At 37.9% G+C, this 20,641-nt stretch overlaps 1 protein-coding gene across 2 annotated transcripts in view; it reads right to left on the reverse strand.

The window, feature by feature from the left end:
- COL25A1 (collagen type XXV alpha 1 chain) overlaps positions 1 to 20,641 on the reverse strand; it is a 519,759-nt gene that overhangs the window by 21,891 nt on the left and 477,227 nt on the right. The window contains exons 24-31 of one of the 2 annotated variants that reach the window (XM_010379094.2): positions 19,019 to 19,063; positions 16,076 to 16,156; positions 15,124 to 15,186; positions 14,452 to 14,502; positions 11,681 to 11,707; positions 8,074 to 8,154; positions 3,937 to 3,972; positions 1,969 to 2,022 (exon numbers count right to left, since the gene is read on the reverse strand). In XM_010379094.2, the coding sequence (XP_010377396.1) occupies positions 1,969 to 2,022; positions 3,937 to 3,972; positions 8,074 to 8,154; positions 11,681 to 11,707; positions 14,452 to 14,502; positions 15,124 to 15,186; positions 16,076 to 16,156; positions 19,019 to 19,063 (438 nt within the window). The remainder of the gene's footprint in view (positions 1 to 1,968; positions 2,023 to 3,936; positions 3,973 to 8,073; positions 8,155 to 11,680; positions 11,708 to 14,451; positions 14,503 to 15,123; positions 15,187 to 16,075; positions 16,157 to 19,018; positions 19,064 to 20,641) is intronic. The other variant, XM_010379093.2, reaches the window with a different exon arrangement.

Genomic DNA, 20,641 nt, shown 5'->3' on the forward strand with positions numbered 1-20,641 from the left:
CACGTCAACACTGAGGCATTAACCTAGAACACCTCCCTTTGCTGATTCTGACTTCTTTAAAATTTGAAACTTTTTTGAGAGAATCCAGATGGCGCCTCTATCAATTAACTCTGAGAATCACACTCCAGTTCAGCACTTCCAGTGAGGGGCACTTGGAGAGTACTGATATATGATCCAGTTAAGATAGTTAACATCCTGAGTAAATACAAGAGTAACACTTTACACTGCACACCATTTGACTGAAACTATGCCTTCAAATTCTTAGCAATTTCATTTGCTCTTCTAGTTAATTCTGCTCCAGCACTGAGACCTGATACTCTTGTGACATTGTGGAGCTATCGGAAGTAGCAGCTGATTTACCACATGGTAAACCCTCTTGAGCCCCAGGGCATTCTGCCAAAAGACTGCCTGAGATTTGCCGCTCCATTTTTAGTACATGGGCTGGGTTTTTTCACACAATGCTTGAAAGCCAATATGCGTCAGCAGCGTTGAGGCTTTTAGCTTTTAAATATTTTTAATTAAGATGATCTTCAGAAGTCATTGGTTTGATCTTAGAAATATGACAATTGCACATTCAGATTATACGTTCCCTTAGAACTCATCTCTTTCTACAAGCATTCTTGGATAAAGCCAATCTTCATCACTGTACAGCTTGTACTATTTGTATTATTTTGGCCTCATTCTCTGGTTATTTCCTGCATGCGTTTTTCTTTCTCTGCAATTAGACTGTAAATTCTTCTAGGTCAAGAAGAATAGCTGCTTTTTTTTTTTGCAGCATTCAGTATATATTAATAAATATTAATAAAATATTAATAAAAGACCGGGAGATAATTAATCAATTATAATGGTATTTATTATTCAATGTACTGAAGCAAATGAGCAAAATAGGCTTTGCCTAAGTGGGAGGAGAGTGTTTCCATCTCACACTAGCAGTAATACCATGCTTTGCACATAGCAGCATTTGGTAAATATTTCCCGAATGAATGAGATCACTCTACAGAACACAGAATTATGGAGTTGGAAGGTATGTTAAATAAATGACTACTGGCCCTCTTTTTTTAAAGCAAATTATGCCAGACTGATGAAATCTATCTAGTTTTTAAAAGACCACAAACTTGCATAGTGAATCATTCCAACATTTTGAAGCCCTCCCTATTAAAATACTTTCTTTATATCCTGTCCTGAATGGTAGGGAAATTGATGACATAATTCCACTCAGACACACAAAAATACTTCTAAGATTTCCAAGGTGAGGAAAAGAAATGGAGAAAAACAAAGAGAAAGAGAGAAAGAGCGCAAGAGAGTGTGAGCATGAGAGGGAGAAGAGAGAAGAAAGTTCCAGACAGATGACCATTTATCTTCCATTCTGAATGTCTTTTTTTTCCCCAAAAGATATGGAAACATGGCCTAGCAATAGAGAGGTTACTGAAAGGTTTTTGTTTTATAATGCACTGAAATTATTTCCTTATGGTTAAAGAAAAACAGCCTATCCTTTAGCTTTAAAAAAGGGGGAGCATGTGTAACTGTGCAGAAAAGAATACTTAGGTTTCATTATTTCCTTTGGAAAAAAGTTATAACCTACTCTGAATGAGTACAGTAGCTTTATATAAAAGATTATCAACCAGAATACATACTCCTGGAAATTTTAGCTCCATTGACTTCAACTTTCTGGATGAAGGCCAAATGAAAATATCTTCCTTATGGGTGAAGGAAGAATCATCTGAGCTATTTATTTTAGCTATGTAAATGTATGTGTGTTTTTATTAAGGCAGCCATGTTCTGTTTTATGCCCTGTGGTTTTCTTCTCTCAATATTAGGACTCTGAATAGAACTTAGGATGGTATCTCTTTTTATTTAATATTAAATAGCCCTTTATTTCTTCTGAAAAATGAACAGTTCAACTAATATGGAAAAGCCATGCTCTGTGTTTTCTTTAGTACAAGCTTCATAACCTCAGCAACAACTTACTCTTTCTCCTTTGGGACCTGCAGGGCCATGGGGTCCCATAGGACCATCTGTACCCTAAAAAAAAAAAAAAGATATTATGAGATATATCACAAGGGCTGCAAGAATAGCAGTTATAATTTATCCTGAATTTTTCCTAGGTGAATGGTGCCTAAGAATATCAGTAAGACAACTCATCTCCTTTCAAAGTGCTTTATGCTTCATTATTTCAGGCCAGCGGTTTTCAAGAAACTCATGCAAAAAGGATGAATTATATAACTGCATGTTTCAATGAAAGGTATACACAAAAAGCTGCATATCATATTTAATTATATCGTTTTCCTCTGACTAAACAAAGCATCATTGGCCGGGTGCAGTGGCTCAAGCCTGTAATCCCAGCACTTTGGGAGGCTGAGGTGGGTGGATCATCTGAGGTCAGGAGTTTGAGGCTAGCCAGCCTGGCCAACATGGTGAAACCTCGTCTCTATTAAAAACACAAAAATTAACTGGGCATGGTGGTGGGCACCTGTATTCCCCTACTCAGGAGGCTGAGATTGTAGTGAGCCAAGATCGTGCCACTGCACTCCAGCCTGGGCAACAGGGCGAGACTCGGTGTCAAAAAATAATAAATAAATAAATAAAAGCATTTTCACTTTGCCCCATAATCCTAAGAAGAAAAATGTAATTGTTTTTCCTTCCTGTCACCTCTTCCTCAAGCCCTTCTCTACACTCACTGCCACCCTTAGCTGGGCAAGCTCTGAACTCTTGTTTTCAGCTGTTTAAGAGGCTTGAACAGTTATACAAGTAGAAGAAAATTATTAAGCAAATGAAAACAGTGTGTAACTGTTCAATCCAAACTTTCTGCAGCTCTCTTGGGGGCAGCAGGGGCTTACAGGAAAGGAATCGTTCTTATAGATTCTGCGGCAGTGGCTGGTCACTAGGCTTACAACTCACAAACCAGGCAGCCAAGATGAACTTAAATATATAATTCCCTTTTGTACCCCTGGTTAGTTCAGGATTAGGATTTCTGCAGGAGAAGAGGTGATATTTGAATGAATGTAAGAACGCTGAGGTCCAGTGAAAATCATGACTGCCTGAAATAAGTTTTTAGAATTGAAAAGATGGGAATTTCTTTTAGATTCTTAAAACTGTAGCCAGGACTTCGAGTACACTTGCTCATTTCCAGGATGACTATGCTTAGATTCACACAAAATGGATTATAATATTTGCAAATGCAGGAACTATTCCAGCATGATTTTTCTTTAGTATTCCCATTTCTGTTCTACTATTCTGGTTTACTCTGTTAGAGCCTTGTGATAAGAAAGAATTCAGAGTTTTAAATTCATTCTAATGTTGCCGAATTCTCGTCAGCTTAACTGATATTTTTCTTACTGCCTGAATTCAAAGTTCACTTTCAGAACACTTCTAAATACTGAGTATTTGTGGCTGAAATTTAAGAGCTGGAGCTGTTAAGAACCAAAGATAAAAAGACAAAATGACAGAAGACAGACAAGTCATTTCTATGAACAGAAATGGAAAGTTAGTGCCAAGGAAGAAGTTATATTTGATGGACATAAGTCTAAAAGGAAAAGCAAGTTAAAATAATTTCACATTATTTTAATCTCTTCAGAGGGCCGCTCTCATGGAATTGTAGGGGATGTCTGTCTACTGGTTCTGGAAAAATTCGTCTGGGATTCTAAGATAATGAAGCTCATTAGTCTGGTCATTCTTCCCACCTAGCAAATTATCCAGACTTGAACACAAGCTTCAGAAAGACGTTCTGGCAGTTTAGTTGTTCTCCAGACAGAGTTGCAACCGTCCTTTGTCCACCTTTCCCCTCTTTGCGGCTATCTTTGTCCACCTTCCCCTTTTACGACAGCTCTAAGTACACCCTCATCATTTGATGAGAGGACATGGAGCAAAGGGATCTGTCCTGAAGTGCACGATTCACAGCCACAAAACATGTCAGAACAAGACAAGGGACTGACTCACCCGGGATCCTGGCTTTCCGTCTAAGCCAGATGCTCCCTGTGTGATTTGGTTGGTAGCAGGGTTGGTGGGTGTAACACGAATGACAAGAACAGAGATTAGTATGAGGTACCGATGAACAAATGAAACACTTCAAACAACATAATACGCAGTTACAGGGTTCTGGGATGAATATCACATTGCTACAAATTGTTAGTTTAAAAAAAAAAAACCACATGACAAACACCCCACAGATGATGGCATTTTAATGACATTTCTATTTGACAAATTCTTATTTAGAAATCAAGCTAATGAAGTGTATAAACTGGGCTACAAAGTAGTTACTCATAACAGTCGCAGGCTTCTATCTAATTTCCCTATGAAATTCATTTTCTAAAGACTGTGCTGTTCACCATATATTTCTTTAGGTTCTGAAGAGAAAAGAATGGGCTAAAAAAAGGGCTCATTATAATAATCAATCAAATTAAGCATTTCAGAGAGAAAAGAGCTCTGGTTATACTTGCTAAAATAGTGTTTATGAATAACAAATGCAGGGTTTTCACATGTTAGGATGACTCTTGGTGGATTTTACATCAACAACAATTACTCATTGTTTTCTCATTTGTTCCTACTGTTCACACTACCTTCCACTAGAGGGACTTCTAGGAAAGGGAAAAAGCCAGAAAACAGTTGGTGCGACCAAGCAAAAAATAACTTCCAAACTAAATTGTTTCTCGATTCCTTCAAATAATCTTTGCATCAAAGCCTGACTGGGGAAATAACTTTAAAAATTTAATGTTCTCAGACAATGCATGTTTTTCTTCACTTTGAACTCTAGGCTACACATAAATAGTGTATGATTAAAAAATGGCATTTTCAATGTTTGTTTCAAGAATAAGCACAATTATTTCTTTGATACGGCTTTTGTGTCTCAAAGCCCAAGTATTTATTTATAGTCCTTTAAGAATATTGGTTAGATCAAGAAGTATTTAAGAAAGAAAATGCACTGGCCCTAAAAATTCTCTTGTCAAGATCGCAGAACTGTTTCCCAATTTTATGCTTCAGATGCAGTTAATAATACAAAATGGAAAAAAAAATCGATTCCAGATGAAAACTCTACCAATGATGTTATTCTATATACATGTTGGGTATTTTGAGTTTTTATTTTAAAATTTCTTCTGTATAATCCTATTATGAGCCATATTATAACTGCAAAATGCATACTTTTTTTTTTTTTTTTGAGATGGAGTTTCACCCTTGTTGCCCAGGCTGAAGTGCAATGGCACAATCTTGGCTCACTGTAACCTCCATCTCCCAGGTTCAAGCGATTCTCCTGCCTCAGCCTCCCGAGTAGCTGGGATTACAGGCATGCGCCATCACACCCAGCTAATTTTTGTGTTTTTAGTAGAGACAGGGTTTCATCATGTTGGCCAGGCTGGTCTCAAACTCCTGATGTCCACTGATCACCTGCACTTTAGGAGATCACTGGCTGGTCTCAAACTCCTGATCTCCACTGATCACCAGCACTTTGGGAGATCAGTGATCTCCCAAAGTGCTGGGATTACAGGTGTGAGCCACCGTGCCTGGCCTACGTACATCTTTTTTTTTTTTTTTTTTTTTTTTTTTTTTGAGATGGAGTCTCGCACTGTCGCCTAGGCTGGAGTGCAGTGGTGTGATCTCAGCTCACTGCAACCTCCACCTCCTAGGTTTATGCCATTCTCCTGCCTCAGCCTCCTAAGTAGCTAGGACTACAGGCGCCCACCACCACACCTGGCTAATTTTTTGTATTTTTAGTCCAGACAGGGTTTGTTAGCCAGGATGGTCTTGATCTCCTGACCTGGTGATCCACCCGCCTCGGCCACCCAAAGTGCTGGGATTACAGGCATGAGCCACTGTGCCCAGTCTTACGTATGTCTTTTGTTAGCAATAATTACAATAAAAATGTATATTGTTGTTCGTTTGTTTGTTTAAGGTTAGCATAGGTACAGCTATTAGCTAAATGTTGCATAAAAATTATCAATAGCCCTAAATTTTAAATTAGGGCAGACTTTAAATAAATCAGATTGAAAGTTTAAATAAAATAGAAAATCCAAACTTTCTTTTGCCTTTTGATACTTTCTTCAGTTACCATTATTATAACATTTGAAAATAAATGTAGGCCAGGCATAGTGGCTCACATCTATAATCTCAGAGCTTTTAGAGGCCGAGGCGGGAAGATTTTTTTGAGGCCATGAGTTAGAGATTAGCGTGGGAAACATGGCGAGACCCAATCTCTATAAAATATTTTTAAAAATAAATCGCTTGAGCCCAGGACTTCGAAGCTGCAGTGAGCTATGATTGTACCATTAGACTCTAGCCTGGTGACAGAGTGAGACACTGTCTCAAAAAAAGAAAAAAGAAAAAAGAAAATAAACAGCAAAATTATAATAATTTTACACTGATACTATTATATCTACCTAGAATGCTGAATTAATGACTCACATAAATTATAGAGGTTTTATGCCTGTAGTCCATTGATCTAATTGGTGTGATTAAACCTATATTCTAGGCTGGGCTGGTGGCTCATACCTGTAATACCAGCACTTTGTGAGCCTGAGGCGGGTGGATCACCTGAGGTCAGGAGTTTGAGACCAGCGTGTCCAACGTGGTGAAACCCCGTCTCTACTAAAAACAGAAAACTTAGCTGGGCATGGTGGTGCGCACTGGTAGTCCCAGCTACTCGGGAGGCTGAGGCACAAGTATTGCTTGAACCTGGGAGATGGAGGTTGTGGTGAGCCGAGATGGCACCACTGCACTCCAACTTGGGTGACAGAGCCTCTGTCTCAAAAATAAATAAATTAAATAAACCTATATTTTAATACAAGGTTTATATCAGTCATTCAATAAATAAATACCTACTGACCATCTACTATATGCGGGATGTATGTAAGGCACTTGCTATCAACTGGCATAAAGTATAATACCCATGGCAAAAATGAAGTAAGTGGTCATCAGCTTTTTTTTCCTCCCACATTTCAAATTGTGTATAAACTATATTCTGCTACCGATTTTTTTTTTTTTTTTTTTTTTTGAGAAGGAGTCTCGCTCTGTCACCCAGGCTGGAGTGCAGTGGTCGGATCTCAGCTCACTGCAAGCTCCGCCTCCCGGGTTTACGCCATTCTCCTGCCTCAGCCTCCCGAGTAGCTGGGACTACAGGCGCCCGCCACCTCGCCCGGCTAGTTTTTTGTATTTTTGTAGTAGAGACGGGGTTTCACCGTGTTAGCCAGGATGGTCTCGATCTCCTGACCTCGTGATCCGCCCGCCTCGGCCTCCCAAAGTGCTGGGATTACAGGCTTGAGCCACCGTGCCTGGCCTATTCTGCTACTGATTTTATGTCATATTTTACTCATGTAATCTATATTGTTCTTTGTTGATTTGTATCTGTATTCACCTAATAGGTAGCATATTAAAGGCTTGAAATTAAAGCCTCATAATAACAATTTTTTAAAAATCTCCATTTAGTTGTTGTGGAAAGAAGGCTGACATAAAGAAAACGAAGAGCCAAGGGGAGATTCCTTCTTCATTAAAATTAAAAATCTCTAAACAACTGCAAAATACTTCTTTTATACTACTCACTATTGCCACAAGAACCTTATAACAGGGAATTTTCAAAACGAACAACATAAAACACATAGAACATGATATGATTGATTAATGTAAGGAGCCACAGCATTGACCTCACGCCATCAACAATGGCCAATTCCATACCTGCCACCAACAGAGGGCTACAGTTTTTGGTATTCAAGGAGAAAAAACAATTGAGGCATTTTAAACTGCCCTAGATTATAAAAAGTATTTGGGAGAAACTATGAAATAATGAGCACAACACTTTTAAAAGAAGGGGATAATGGGAGAAGAATTGTCAGCCCTAAAAGAGGAATGTTGGCATGTATGTAATTGAAGAATGACGGGACATTTCTAGCATTGTTTGTTGCGGGTCTTCCTCTGACACAAAAGCAGGCATCAGAGACACAAAACTGAGCTGAGCTCTCCTCGAACATAATGTGTTTCCTAATTACAGAAACCCCAACAGTACGAGCTGCTGAGTAAACTAGAGTTATCATGTAGGATAGAAAGAAAAATCTGAGATTTGCACTAAAATGGAAAGTTTTCTTTACTTACTGGAAGACCAAGGGGTCCTCTGTCACCCTTTTGACCTGGTTCACCCTTCAATCCTTTAACACCATTTAACCCTGGTTCACCCTAAATGCAAAAGCAAATGCCAATTTTGGTTGCTATTATGGGTGTTTAAACTGTGAGAGAAGAGAGCCAGTCTCTGAAATAGTTGCAGATTCCAGTTTTAGGAAACAGCAGAGTCAGGCTAGATTTGTCTTGCACCAAATATTAATTTTTAAAGTTAAAATTAGTTACTAAACTGACATCAACAATTAATATTCTAGAAATCAAAATTCCCAGGAAAGTGTGCTCTTTACAATAAAAATATGTATGGTTGATTTCCTAAATTTTTCAGTTCTATCTCAAGGAAATTCATGTTATACCACATTTTTATGATCAAATAATTCAAAGACAATCGAGTGGAGGATGCTGAAGAAGATTCAGTAGAAAAAAAAATAAACCCACTCTGCTGGAATGGAAAACTGGAATATGCAGGACAGGGTTATACACAGATATTTTAAGCCTTTAAGCATGTTGTCCAACAGAATGAACTAAAAATGTAGCAGCTGATGTTTGAAGTAATGCCATTTAGCAAGTCCTCATTCACTGCCCTTGCCAAGTCAGATCCCTACATGGACTAATCAACAAATCACCAATCCCAGGAGAAAATATGAAGATCAAAGAACTTAAATGTAGTTTTACTAACTATCCATCTGCCCAATGTTAGAATAAAGAAAGTATGAATTTAACTCAGGGTGACATTATAAAAGCCACGGTAAATGATAAATTATTGACTCTATTTTTAAAAACCAAGAAATACAGTACACCTATTTTCCATCAGTAACAACATGTTAGATATCAAATTCTGACCTGTATACTTGTCAACTTTTATATGTAGACATTAATTTGCCAAGAAAATCTTGAAGGGCTTGTGAATGAAAGATGATTTCAGACACAAACGCCCTATAGAGTCTTGCTGGGTTGGGACGGGAAAGGGAAGAGGCTATACTGACATGGCAGAAGGGGTTTTTAACCTGGGTGGTATTTACTCAACTTGCCTAATGATGTAAGTCAGTGTAGTGCTTGTTAAACATAAAGAGTTCAGGGCCCCACCCAGTCCACGGCAGCACAGAAATGGGTATCTTTAATAAGCCTCCCAGGTGATTCTTATCAGGAAATTCTGGGAAACACTGAGCTAGATTCATGCATGGAATCATGTTATGTATTTGGACTTTCAAAGGGGGTCGCAAAGTGATGAACACATTGGCATGGCATAAAAAACTTCAGGATTTTGAAGATAGGATGTTTGCCATGCAGCCACTCTAGCAAGTCCAAATGTGCCGGTTGTTGGTAAGGTAGTATCCTGGGAATTCTACTGATTGAGGACACGATATGAAGGCCAAGGCTCAATAGTCAGTGACTAATTTGAGATCTGTGGGTTTGTATGTGTGTGTACTTTCAACAAGTGGTCTTGAGGTACTTGGGGTTAAATCCAGTGACAGAAAGACCAAATTTCAAGTCTGGACCTAAGTTCTAGTCCCAGATGTGTCATGAACTAGCTGTGTAATTTGGGGCAAATAACCTAAACTGTTTGGGCCTGTAGTTTATCATCTATGAAATCAGGGAACTTGCATAGATATCGATGAGGTCTTTTCAACTTTATAATATCTGAAACTTATGATTTAAGTAAGAATTGAAGTTGTATGGACAAAATAAATTGTTGCATTCTAGAAATCAAAAGCATCTTGGTCATCTCCTAATCCAACTGTGATAGCATATCTGAATCACTTATGAAATTAAACATCTTGGTGGCATTATCCTTAGTCATTATGACCAGGCTGGTTTGTGTTGGCATCTTAAAATCCAAGAGTAGAGCTGGGCGCGGTGGCTCACACTTATAATCCCAGCACTGTAGGAGGCCAAGGCAGGCGGATCACCTGGGGTCAGGAGTTCAAGATCAGCGTGGCCAACATGGTGAAGCCTCGTCTCTACGAAAAATACAAAAATTAGTCGGGCATGGTGGTGGGTGCCTGTAATCCCAGCTACTTGGGAGGCTGAGGTAGGAGAATCACTTGAACCCAGGAGGCAGAGGTTGCAGTGACCCGAGACTGCACCATTGCTCTCCAGCCTGGGAAACGAGCGAAATACCATCTCAAAAAGAAAAAAAAAAAAAAAAAAAAAAAAATCCAAGAGTAGGAAGCACTGATTTTGTCCAGATGGGGAAAAAGGCTGAGAGAGATTAAACAACTACTAAGATCACAAAGCTGATAGATGGTGCTCTGTCTTCTGACTCCCCCAGATAGTACTCTCACCCCAAAGTCTAATTCATGCTTCTGAGATACTGTTAACTCACTGGCCTTATTGGAAGGTAAGGTAGTCTAAGAAGAATAAAGAGGCATGAACTTCTCCCATTCCTGGGTGTCACCTGCCTGACTGGGAAAAGGAAACCCAGATTTTCTGAGTCAGACCAATACCTGCCACCATCCCTAGAGCTGGGTGGGCTAAAGAGAGCCAGCCTCCCCAGAGGAGACAGTGGCCTGCCTCTGGGCTTTGTGACGCCTAGTGCCAACATTGCCTTTATGTGTCTTCCCAGCCCCTACCTGTTAGTTGCACCAGCTCACTACTGAGGCACTCTCAGGAGTTCATGAACCTTCTTTCAAGCAGGCTTGAGGATGAGTTATAGAATTTTTCTGTTCAGAACCAAGTATCACATAGCAACATAACAGCTGTCTTTTGATATTTATCAACAGCTGCACCAGATATTTTGCTAAGTGTTTTATAATCATACCTCATTAAGTTATCACAGCACTGTAAGGTGAGTTACCCAGTTGAGTAAATAAAGGATCAGAGAGGGTCCATAATCTGCTCAAAGTGATACAGCCTGGCAAGACTGAGATTAGAACATAAGTCTTCATCACGTATGCTCCCTGAAAGGGGGAGCTTGTCTTTCAGGGCTTATTTTAATCTGCCGGGATGTCCTTTCAGTCTAGACTAAGGCAAAGGACAGGTGGAGACCATCTTCATCATGCAAGCTACACTAATTCTGATAAAGAGGAGCTTTTCTCCCATGTTCTCTTTTTAACCCAAAAGTATAGAATGCATGTAAGTGCTGTGATCTTCTTCCCAGTATAGCACACCTGAAATACCCTACCCGCTTCTAGACCAATGACCTCTGGGCGAATACAAAATTAAGATCCTGGAGAGGCAAAGCATTTAGATGTGGTATGACTACATGGCAAGCAAGAAATATCAACTAATAACATCCAAATATACAGGTAGAGACACCATTAAAAAAGCATCTAGACTAGTCTGAGAATCTCATCAGATTCACTTCTAAATGGTTGACTTGAGTACATTAGGATTCATAATTTGAGAAGCTTACATAGTAACCAGGAAAAAGGCAAAATGAGAAATAATTTATCTCCAGGTGATCACTTAAATTTGTTATAAGTCGTTTTGTGTTATGAGATTTAAACATCTGGATGCTTAAAGGCTCAAAGATTATCAACATTACTTGACAAATAAATAAGACAGGACAGGCATGCTTCTGTCATGCTTCTCCATGATTATCAAGGAAGCAGAAATCAAACAATCAAGGGATTTGTTGGATTACCTTTGGTCCAGGAAGTCCATGAGGTCCCTGAAAATGGAAAACAGAGCTTTTAATTAAGAATTGATTCTCTATTTCCCAGCAGGAGTGAATATTATATCACGTAACAAAAGAGATGTAAGACAAGAATCTTCTTGTTTGAGCTATAGCTAGAGGCAGGCTAGTGGATATTATTTATTACCTACCAAAAGTTCCTGCCAGTTCTTGGATTGCTCTGTAATAGGAAATTCATTAATAGCAATTCTGTCTGCTAATACCTTTGAGGAGGGAGAAATCCGCCAGGGTTACATGGAAGAAAGAAGTAGGAAAAAATGGTATTCTGAATAAGTAAATTATGGTCACTCTTTTCTCCCATTGCTCAAGAAAGAGCATTATTGGAATGATCTAAGCCACAGAGCATAGCCAGTCATCCCTTTCTGACTAGCTCCATTTCTATTTTATACCATAAACAATTATTATTGACTTCTTCTTCTTCTTCCTCCTTCTCCTTCCTCCCTCCCTCCCTTTCTCTCTCTCTCTTTCTTTCTTTCTTTCTTTCTTTCTTTCTTTCTTTCTTTCTTTCTTTCTTTCTTTCTTTCTTTCTTTCTTTCTTTCTTTTCTTTCTTTCTTTCTCTCTCTCTCTCTCTCTCTCTCTTTCTTTCTTTCTTTCTTTCTTTCTTTCGTCTCCTTTTTTTTTTTGAAAAAATGGTAATTTTTTCAAATTACCATTAAAAACTCTGAATGGAATAAGCGAGATGCTTCATGAGTTCAAATGAAATAAAAATATGACTTCAAAGAGAAATTTGCCAAAGAGAAGCCCCAGACTTTAAGTGCCAGGGAAGATGAGAGGTTTTCCATTAACTCTTCCAGACCCAAGGTGTTGAATAATCTAAAGAAGACAGGAAGTGAGGAGACGACACCCAAGTTTGGGATTCTGGAGCATCATTTATTTAAGATTAAAGAAAAGATTGTTATGTAGGAAAGCTAAGCATTATTATTTAGATTGCATTTATTTTTACAAAAACAAATTCTTCAAAGTTCTTGTAATAATTGTTTATCGGTGGAAGAAAGTCATAATGCATGCATGACTCAGGATAACAAAACACTTATTTTGTAGAAAATCTAAATATACAGACTAGTCAACTTAAATTAACTAAGGTTACTGTGGATTGCTGTAAACATTTCAAGTGATTTAAACAAACTATTTGGAGAAAGGAGTATTTAAATATCCATCAGTAAAATTATAAAACTTCAGGAAAAAGTTTATATTAAGGAATGCCTATATATTTGTTACATATGTCCACATTAGAATAATATTTTCCTTTTTGATAAGTTTCAGGTAAGCATTTTCAAGAAATGGCTGTTACTTTATCAGGTATTCTTATCTCATTTTAATAATGGCTTAAAATTCCTCTAAACTAATTAATTTTATGATATGAACAGGCTGTAGCATTTTCTAATTTAACTTTCTATCTTATAGTAGAGGGAGTATTTTTTAAAAAAAGCCAAAAGTATGCCATTTGCTTAATTCTTAATGAACCATCTAGTTTTAAGAAAATAAGGTCACACTGGGCAAGGTGGCTCACACCTGTAATCCCAGCACTTTGGGAGGCCAAGGCGGGTGCATCACTTGAGTCCAGCAGTTCAAGACCAGCTTGGGCAATGTGGTGAAACTTCATCTATTCAAAAAATACAAAAATTAACTGGGCGTGGTTGGTGACATGTGCCATAGTCCCAGCTACTCAGGAGGCTGATGTGGGAATCACCTGAGCCCAGGAGACAGAGGTTGCAGTGAGCCATGATCGTGCCACTGTACTCCAGCCTGGGCCACAGAGTGAGACCCTGTCTCAAAAAAAAAAAAAAGGAGAAAGAAAGAAGAAAGAAAGAAAGAAAGAGAAAGAAAGAAAGAAAGAAAGAAGAAAGAAAGAAAGAAAGAAAGAAAAAAAGAAAGAAAGAAAGAAAGAAAAGAAAGAAAGAAAGAAAGAAAGAAAGAAAGAAAGAAAGAAAGAAAGAGAGAGAGAAAGAGAGAGAGAGAGAAAGAAAGCAAGCGAGAAAAGGAGGGAGGGAGGAAGGAGAAGGAAGAAGAAGAAGAAGGAGGAGAAGGAGAAGAAGGAGAAGTCAATAATAATTGTTTATGGTATAAAATAGAAATGGAGCTAGTCAGAAAGGGATGAGATATTTTTGAGATAGGGTCTCACTGTCTCCCAGGCTGAAGTGCAAGGGCACGATCACAACTCACTGCAACCTTGGCCTCCCTGGACTCAGGCAATCCTCCCACCTCAGCCTCCTGAGTAGCTGGGACTACAGGCATGTGCCACCATGGCCAGTTAATTTTTGTATTTTTTGTAGAGATGGGGTTTTGCCATGTTGCCCAGGCTGGTAACTCCTGACCTCAAATGATCTGCCCACCTCGGCCTCCCAAAGTGTTGGGATTACAGGCATGAGTCATTGTGTCCAGCTGATTCTAAATCTTATTCTGCTGGTATTAGAGCAGCGGCTGGATAAAATGCTTTGCCAGTGTTCACGCTGTAAGGTTGTAGTAGAGCTTGCTATATCTGTTTGTCTTTCCTCACCTCTATCACAAAACTACTCTTATCTCTTCCCAACATATGTGTTTGGGAGAGTGAATGACAACACTGTAAAGTTAATATATCTCAAAGCACCTGGTATTTTCCATCCATTCCACAGAGAGTAGTACAAAATACAAGCTGACTGTTTACAGGGATGTGTTCATGTTCTCTCTAGTAGCATGCTCATAAATAAGCAATTACATTTTAGAAAGAAGGGAAACTTACCATGGGGCCAGGTGGGCCATGGGGACCTGGTGGGCCTGGTGGGCCTATGATCTGTATGTCCAAAAAATAAAAATGTTTTTGGTTACTTCATTTAGATAAGGCAGTTCAACTTGAATCTTGTGCTGGGGTTCTGCTAAGGCCATTAGTAGTTGCAGAGGAAGAAAGATACTGGAATAAGTGATGTGTTTGATTCTCTAGATTTAGAAATTCCCTTGTGAGAATTAAAAAAAAAACTCCAAAAAAAAGTTCTACAAAAGCCAGAATAAATCAAAAGTATATTAAAAGAAAAGGAAGCAACTGATTACCAAGAAACGCTATAATGTCACTACTATCAAACTCAAATATTTCACTAAGCATAAGCAGGACTCTGGAGAAACAAACAAGGATGTTCTATATTCACAAAGATCTATCCATTGTTATGAGAAAAACCATTGATTTTTTTTCCTCAGGATTAGATAGTTCTCTGAAAACCTGCTTCTACCTCAGACCTCTGATATACTTTGTCTCTCACTGTGCAAGGCTGACGGATGTTTCTTCTACAGTTTGACAAACCAAGAAATTTGAGGTCTGTCTACTGTTGTTCAGTCATCTGGCAGAGGTGGTATAGGTAAGTAACAGGTGAGCGTGTGAGAAGGTTCAGGAACCATGGAAGTTCAGCCACCATGGACTTACAGAAGGACCCTGTGGACCTGGCATTCCAGAATCTCCTTTTTCGCCTTTCATTCCATTGGCTCCCTACAAACAACCAGTAAGCAGGGTTAAGCAGATAAAGTTATTTCCAGTGTAAGAGACAACTGAATTTTCTCCCCAATCCCATTGTTCTCTTGACATTTTATAATATTATGCACTTGCTACATAAAAGAAGGATTTATCTCCTTGTATTCTAGCTTAAAATAGCAACTTTACTAAAATCTCTAGGATTATGGGCGATATGTAAAATAAAATATAAAGTAAATACAAACTGGCTTGAGCTTGATTGGTTAAAGTCCTATGGTGTTAAATATATTGAGATATAAATGTTATATCTTTTATGGTGGTGTGCAATTTAAACAGCAAAGGTAAGTCTTTTAACTTAGTTTTTATTGACATTTATATACTTCGTTGTTTTATAAAAAAGTCTAAGGCAGTGTAGTTTACTGCATTTTTTAAAACAATTTTTACATTTTCTCCTCCAAATTCTGGGTTAGAATTATGGGGAAAACCACAAAATACCATCCCATAGTATCATTCACACAGAGGACACTTTCCAGAGAAATTTGTTTTTTAATCGTCCTGTATTTTTTGGCTCATTTCTTTATTATGGTTTATTTCATAATAACCAGTTAATACCATCTTATGCATACTAAATTAAAGTGGCCAACTATGTTTATTTTATTATCTTCTAGGGAAAACAATTCAGGAAAACATGAAGGCTTACTTTATAATTCATTTGGTTACAAGCTTTACAATTTGAGTTCCCTAGAGTAATTAACCAATAATACCCCTCAAATATTTCAAAATAAAAATATTAGATGAACCACTAGATGAGATTGCAGCTAATGATATAACTCTTTTCTGATTGTTTAATTTACCTTAATAAGAACATAACATAAAAAGTATCAACAAACAAAAACTATAAACCTACCGGTAATCCAGGAAGTCCAATTCCTCCTTTTTCGCCTGTCATACCTGGGTCCCCCATGTCTCCCTTTGAGCCTTTGAGTCCCTAAAAATGATACGATAGGGTTGGCATGTAAGCAGCATACTGACCCCTGATAATTACATCCTAGGGAAAATAGAATTCCGGATCAATTTCATTAGAAGGTGGGTTCAATGTTGAGATGATTCTGATTTTTGTTTTTAGGTAGAGTTATTTCTTACAGCAACCTTCTACATGCAATCAGTACTATTTCTCCCTATAATGAAATAGATTAAGTTCTATTAGACCATTTAAGTATGAAAAACATGAACTTAGGTTTTGACATAATTTCTCCTGATTTTGTATTTTTACCTGGCAGCTAATTCTATCTCACCACACCTGAAAACAACTTAATAGATTTCATTCTCAACAATACAGGATGTATTCGGAATCGGGACCAGTTTTATATAATAACAAATGTCCAGACAAATTTCTCTCATCTCTATCCACTATACTCTCCTCCCTCCTAACTGCAGGCAGAAGTTCCAGTCACCATCAGTTTGCAATGGTCCAGTCTACAGACTGGTAAATCATTGGATCTTTTACCACACACTAATGCTCAATCAATGCTTAAAAGTATGACAACCTCTTCACAGTGTTCTTATTTTGTTCTCATGATGTCTCTATGAGGTGAGTCAGAATGTTATTTTTATTCTCCTTTACAGTGAGGAAATAAATATGCATTTTGAATGTTAACAAGTCTGAATTTTGTAATTTTTGGGTTTTTTTTTTGAGTCGGAGTCTCACTCTGTCACTCAGGCTGGACTGCAATGGCTTAATCTTGGCTCACTGTAACCTCCGGCTCCCAGGTTCAAGACATTCTTCTGCTTCAGCCTCCCAAGTAGCTGGGACTACAGGCATACACCACCACGCCCAGCTAATTTTTGTACTTTTAGTAGAGACGAGGTTTCACCATGTTGGCCAGGCTGGTCTCAAACTCCTGACCTCAGGTGATCTGCCCATCTTGGCCTCCCAAAGTGCTGAGATTACAGGCATGAGCCACCACGCCCGGCCTGAATTTTATAATATTAGTACTGACATTAATTTATATTTTTAAGCATTTTCATCCTAGGAAACTCACTTCAATATACTGATGGCTCATTCTTCAGTAGAGATGATCATAGTTATTACGGTAAGGGGCTTCTAGGCTGCACAAACCTGTTTATCTTTTATTTATTAAAAACTATTCATGGAGAAAAATTATTTATGGAAAGGAACTTTTCTTGTTAACTGTACCTATTTAACAGCACCTAGTTCAGAATTACCCACTGGGTGAGGAGATGCCTGAATGAATAGATGGATCTTACTGATTAAAAACACCTGGATTATTTTTAGGGATCTACTGACAGAGAGCAGCCAGATGGCAACTTAGTGACAGAAGAAGACCTTGCAAAGCCTATAGAAAAAAAAAAAAGCTAGCTATTATATCTGTAGGAGTCATATTGTATATCATTATACATGTCAAATTAATTACTTATAATGACCAATGGTCAGAGAAGTAACATAGACAGACTTTAAAATTCTAAGTGATCTATGATATAGCAAATCATCTAGGGTATCTATGTTTCTTTTTTTATCACATGTTCATTTAATATGGCATTATCATTATTTCAACATATAACTCTGATATTAAAAATAACATCTCCTAAACCTAATTTTCCTATCTAATACTTTCTTCTAAGGCGTACATGTTCACTAGCTGTATTAAGAATCCTTTTTTTTTTTTGAGGCGGAGTCTCGCTCTGTCACCCAGGCTGGAGTGCAGTGGTAGGATCTCAGCTCACTGCAAGCTCCGCCTCCCGGGTTTACGCCATTCTCCTGCCTCAGCCTCCAGAGTAGCTGGGACTACAGGCGCCCGCCACCTCGCCCGGCTAGTTTTTTTTGTATTTTTAGTAGAGACGGGGTTTCACCGTGTTAGCCAGGATGGTCTCGATCTCCTGACCTCGTGATCCGCCCGTCTCGGCCTCCCAAAGCGCTGGGATTACAGGCTTGAGCCACCGCGCCCGGCCAAGAATCCTTTTGATTTCTTATGATTTTCCTGATTTTAGCCATTTCTCGGGTAAATAATGGAAACTAAGAAAACACTAAAGATCTTGAAATGAACCCTTTTGATTCCATTCCAAATTCTGAATACTGTCCATGTTCTCCAGCTCAGATTCTTTTAGGGCAGGGGTCACCAAACCATGGCTCACAGGCCAAATCCATCCAAGGGATTGTTTTTGTACAGTGAATTAAAAAAAAAATGTTGAGGTGTTAACCAAAAATAAATAAATAAAAAGGAAACTTCAGCACAGATTGTATGTGGCCTGTAAAGCCTAAAGCATTTACTATCTGGACTTTTATTAACAAAGCTTGCCGACTTCTGTTTTAGGGGGAACCCTCAGAGATATACTACCATACTCTGCCAAGTTACAACTTCCCTGCCTGTTTCTGTATTTTCTAAGGATCTAGGGATTAGGTGTCATCTTTATTTGGGAAAAGAAAACATTGTCTAAATAAGGCATATAGGCAAGATTTAGTTTTGTGGAAGCTATGGTCACTGATTTGAATCTTGACATGTGTATTAACTGACAACAATTAGGCTGGTTTTACTAACTTGGTAATGATTTTACAAGTCTACTAAAAATTTGCAGGGGACTCACTGGTAGGTTGATATAAGGTATTAAGAACCAGACTAAAGTATCATATGGCTTAGATATTTCTGCAAAGAAAACTAAGGTCTAATTTCAAACTAATTGCTTTTTAGAGTCAATGAAGTCTCTAGAACAAAGGGTTAAAAGAAAGAAGGTATCAAATATCAATGCTCATGACATTTTCGCTTCAAACGTACAATAAAAGTAGTAATCAAGAATGATGCTTTGAATAATAGTATATATCCGTGAAAATTACCTGCTCTCCATCCATTCCTGGGATTCCTGGAGATCCTTGCTCTCCCTGTTAAGGTAAAAATAGATGACTTGCTTCCATTCTCATTATTAACATACTGCACTACATAAAAAAACGATGCTAGTTGGTTAACAGTACAATTTGACTTTCAGCAAATGCATCATAACCCGAGAATATTCTATTATAGCACATATCTAAACTAAGGGAAGTAATAATCTTTCTTCAAGATTATGTATAGTATTTACATGTAGCTAAGATCCAATGCTTTTAGTGTTTTTATTTTTTCTCCATGTGAGATGCAGGTTAAAACAGAGTGGTCAAAGAAAACTGATAGACATAATTTGATAGCTGACCATATCCTATAACAACAACCTATCTGCCTCAGTTAGTTAACTTTTTTCTTCATACAACCTCTGTATGATTTCTCTTACTTTCCAATTTCAGTAAAAAGGAAAACATAACAGTTAACCTAAAAAAATAAAATGCAAAGCCTCATGAATTTGCAACAATATTTTAATTGGCACAGTTCAAACAGTTAGTTACAAATTCATGATTGTGAGTGTGCAATTTCCAGAAAAGCCTCACTGAAGGATATCATAAATCAGATATCTTAATCTATATAAAATTACTTTTGAATCAATTCAATTTCTTATACTGTGCTATGAATGAACTAATATTTACTATTCATGTTATGATTTATAAGGATTTTTGACAAACTCAAAATATAGAGATTTTTGTTTGCTTTTTCAAACTGAAGATGTTCCATTAAAAGCAAATTTATACAATATGCCAGAAAGTTAATTGAACTGCGAATGTTTAGTCAACTTTCAGTTTTGAAAAGTGACTAAATAAATTCCTTGAAAAGTAAGCATTATTTTGTATCAATGAGTCATTTATGTGGATCCCATTACAAATATCCCTGAATCCCACACTGTGGAAACTTTGTAAAAACGGCTCTTCTGAGTGTGAGAGGCCTGCCTCACAGACAGATTTCCAACAGAGCTGACCTGAGGCTATATTTTCTAGAAAGGCCTGTTTGGTGATACTATAAACGACAATATTGAAATGGCTAGAGCTCCTTTCCCTGGTAAAAACTTTAAGAGCTATGAGGTACAGCATGAAATTTGAGCTTTCCAGTGTTTAAGGAAGGCATGATCTTGTGGTTATAAACAAATGAAGCAAGAAAAGCAGTGGGGGAAGGGCCTTTTCTTATTTCAGATTTCCTGCTCTTTGTGGTAGCAGCAAAGTTTATTTTGCCACAAACAAGTCTGCTGAGGTTGGATGCACCTGGCTAAGCCCTAGTTTCATTCAGAGTCTGAATACTTGTCAGCACTGTGGGTCCAATAATGATGGCTTTGCTAGGCTTTTTCCTTTAAAATATGACTCACAAGTGTTTAAAAGGAGAACATAATTCATGAGTTATTCATTTATCCTTCACCTCTCAAATGGGGTTTGTAAGAGTTATTTGATGTGTAGGGAATCAGACAATTCTTGTGTGATAAATGAAGGAGAAATGCTAATTGAGTAAGTTCCCATTTAGTCTGAGTTCCAAGATTAGAAGTGGTTCTATACTTGACTCAGGCTACATTTTGCTGTCGCTTGGTCATAGCTACATTCCACCCCAAT

This window comes from Rhinopithecus roxellana, chromosome 2 (assembly GCF_007565055.1).
Source record: "Rhinopithecus roxellana isolate Shanxi Qingling chromosome 2, ASM756505v1, whole genome shotgun sequence".
Taxonomy (NCBI): Eukaryota; Metazoa; Chordata; class Mammalia; order Primates; family Cercopithecidae; genus Rhinopithecus; species Rhinopithecus roxellana.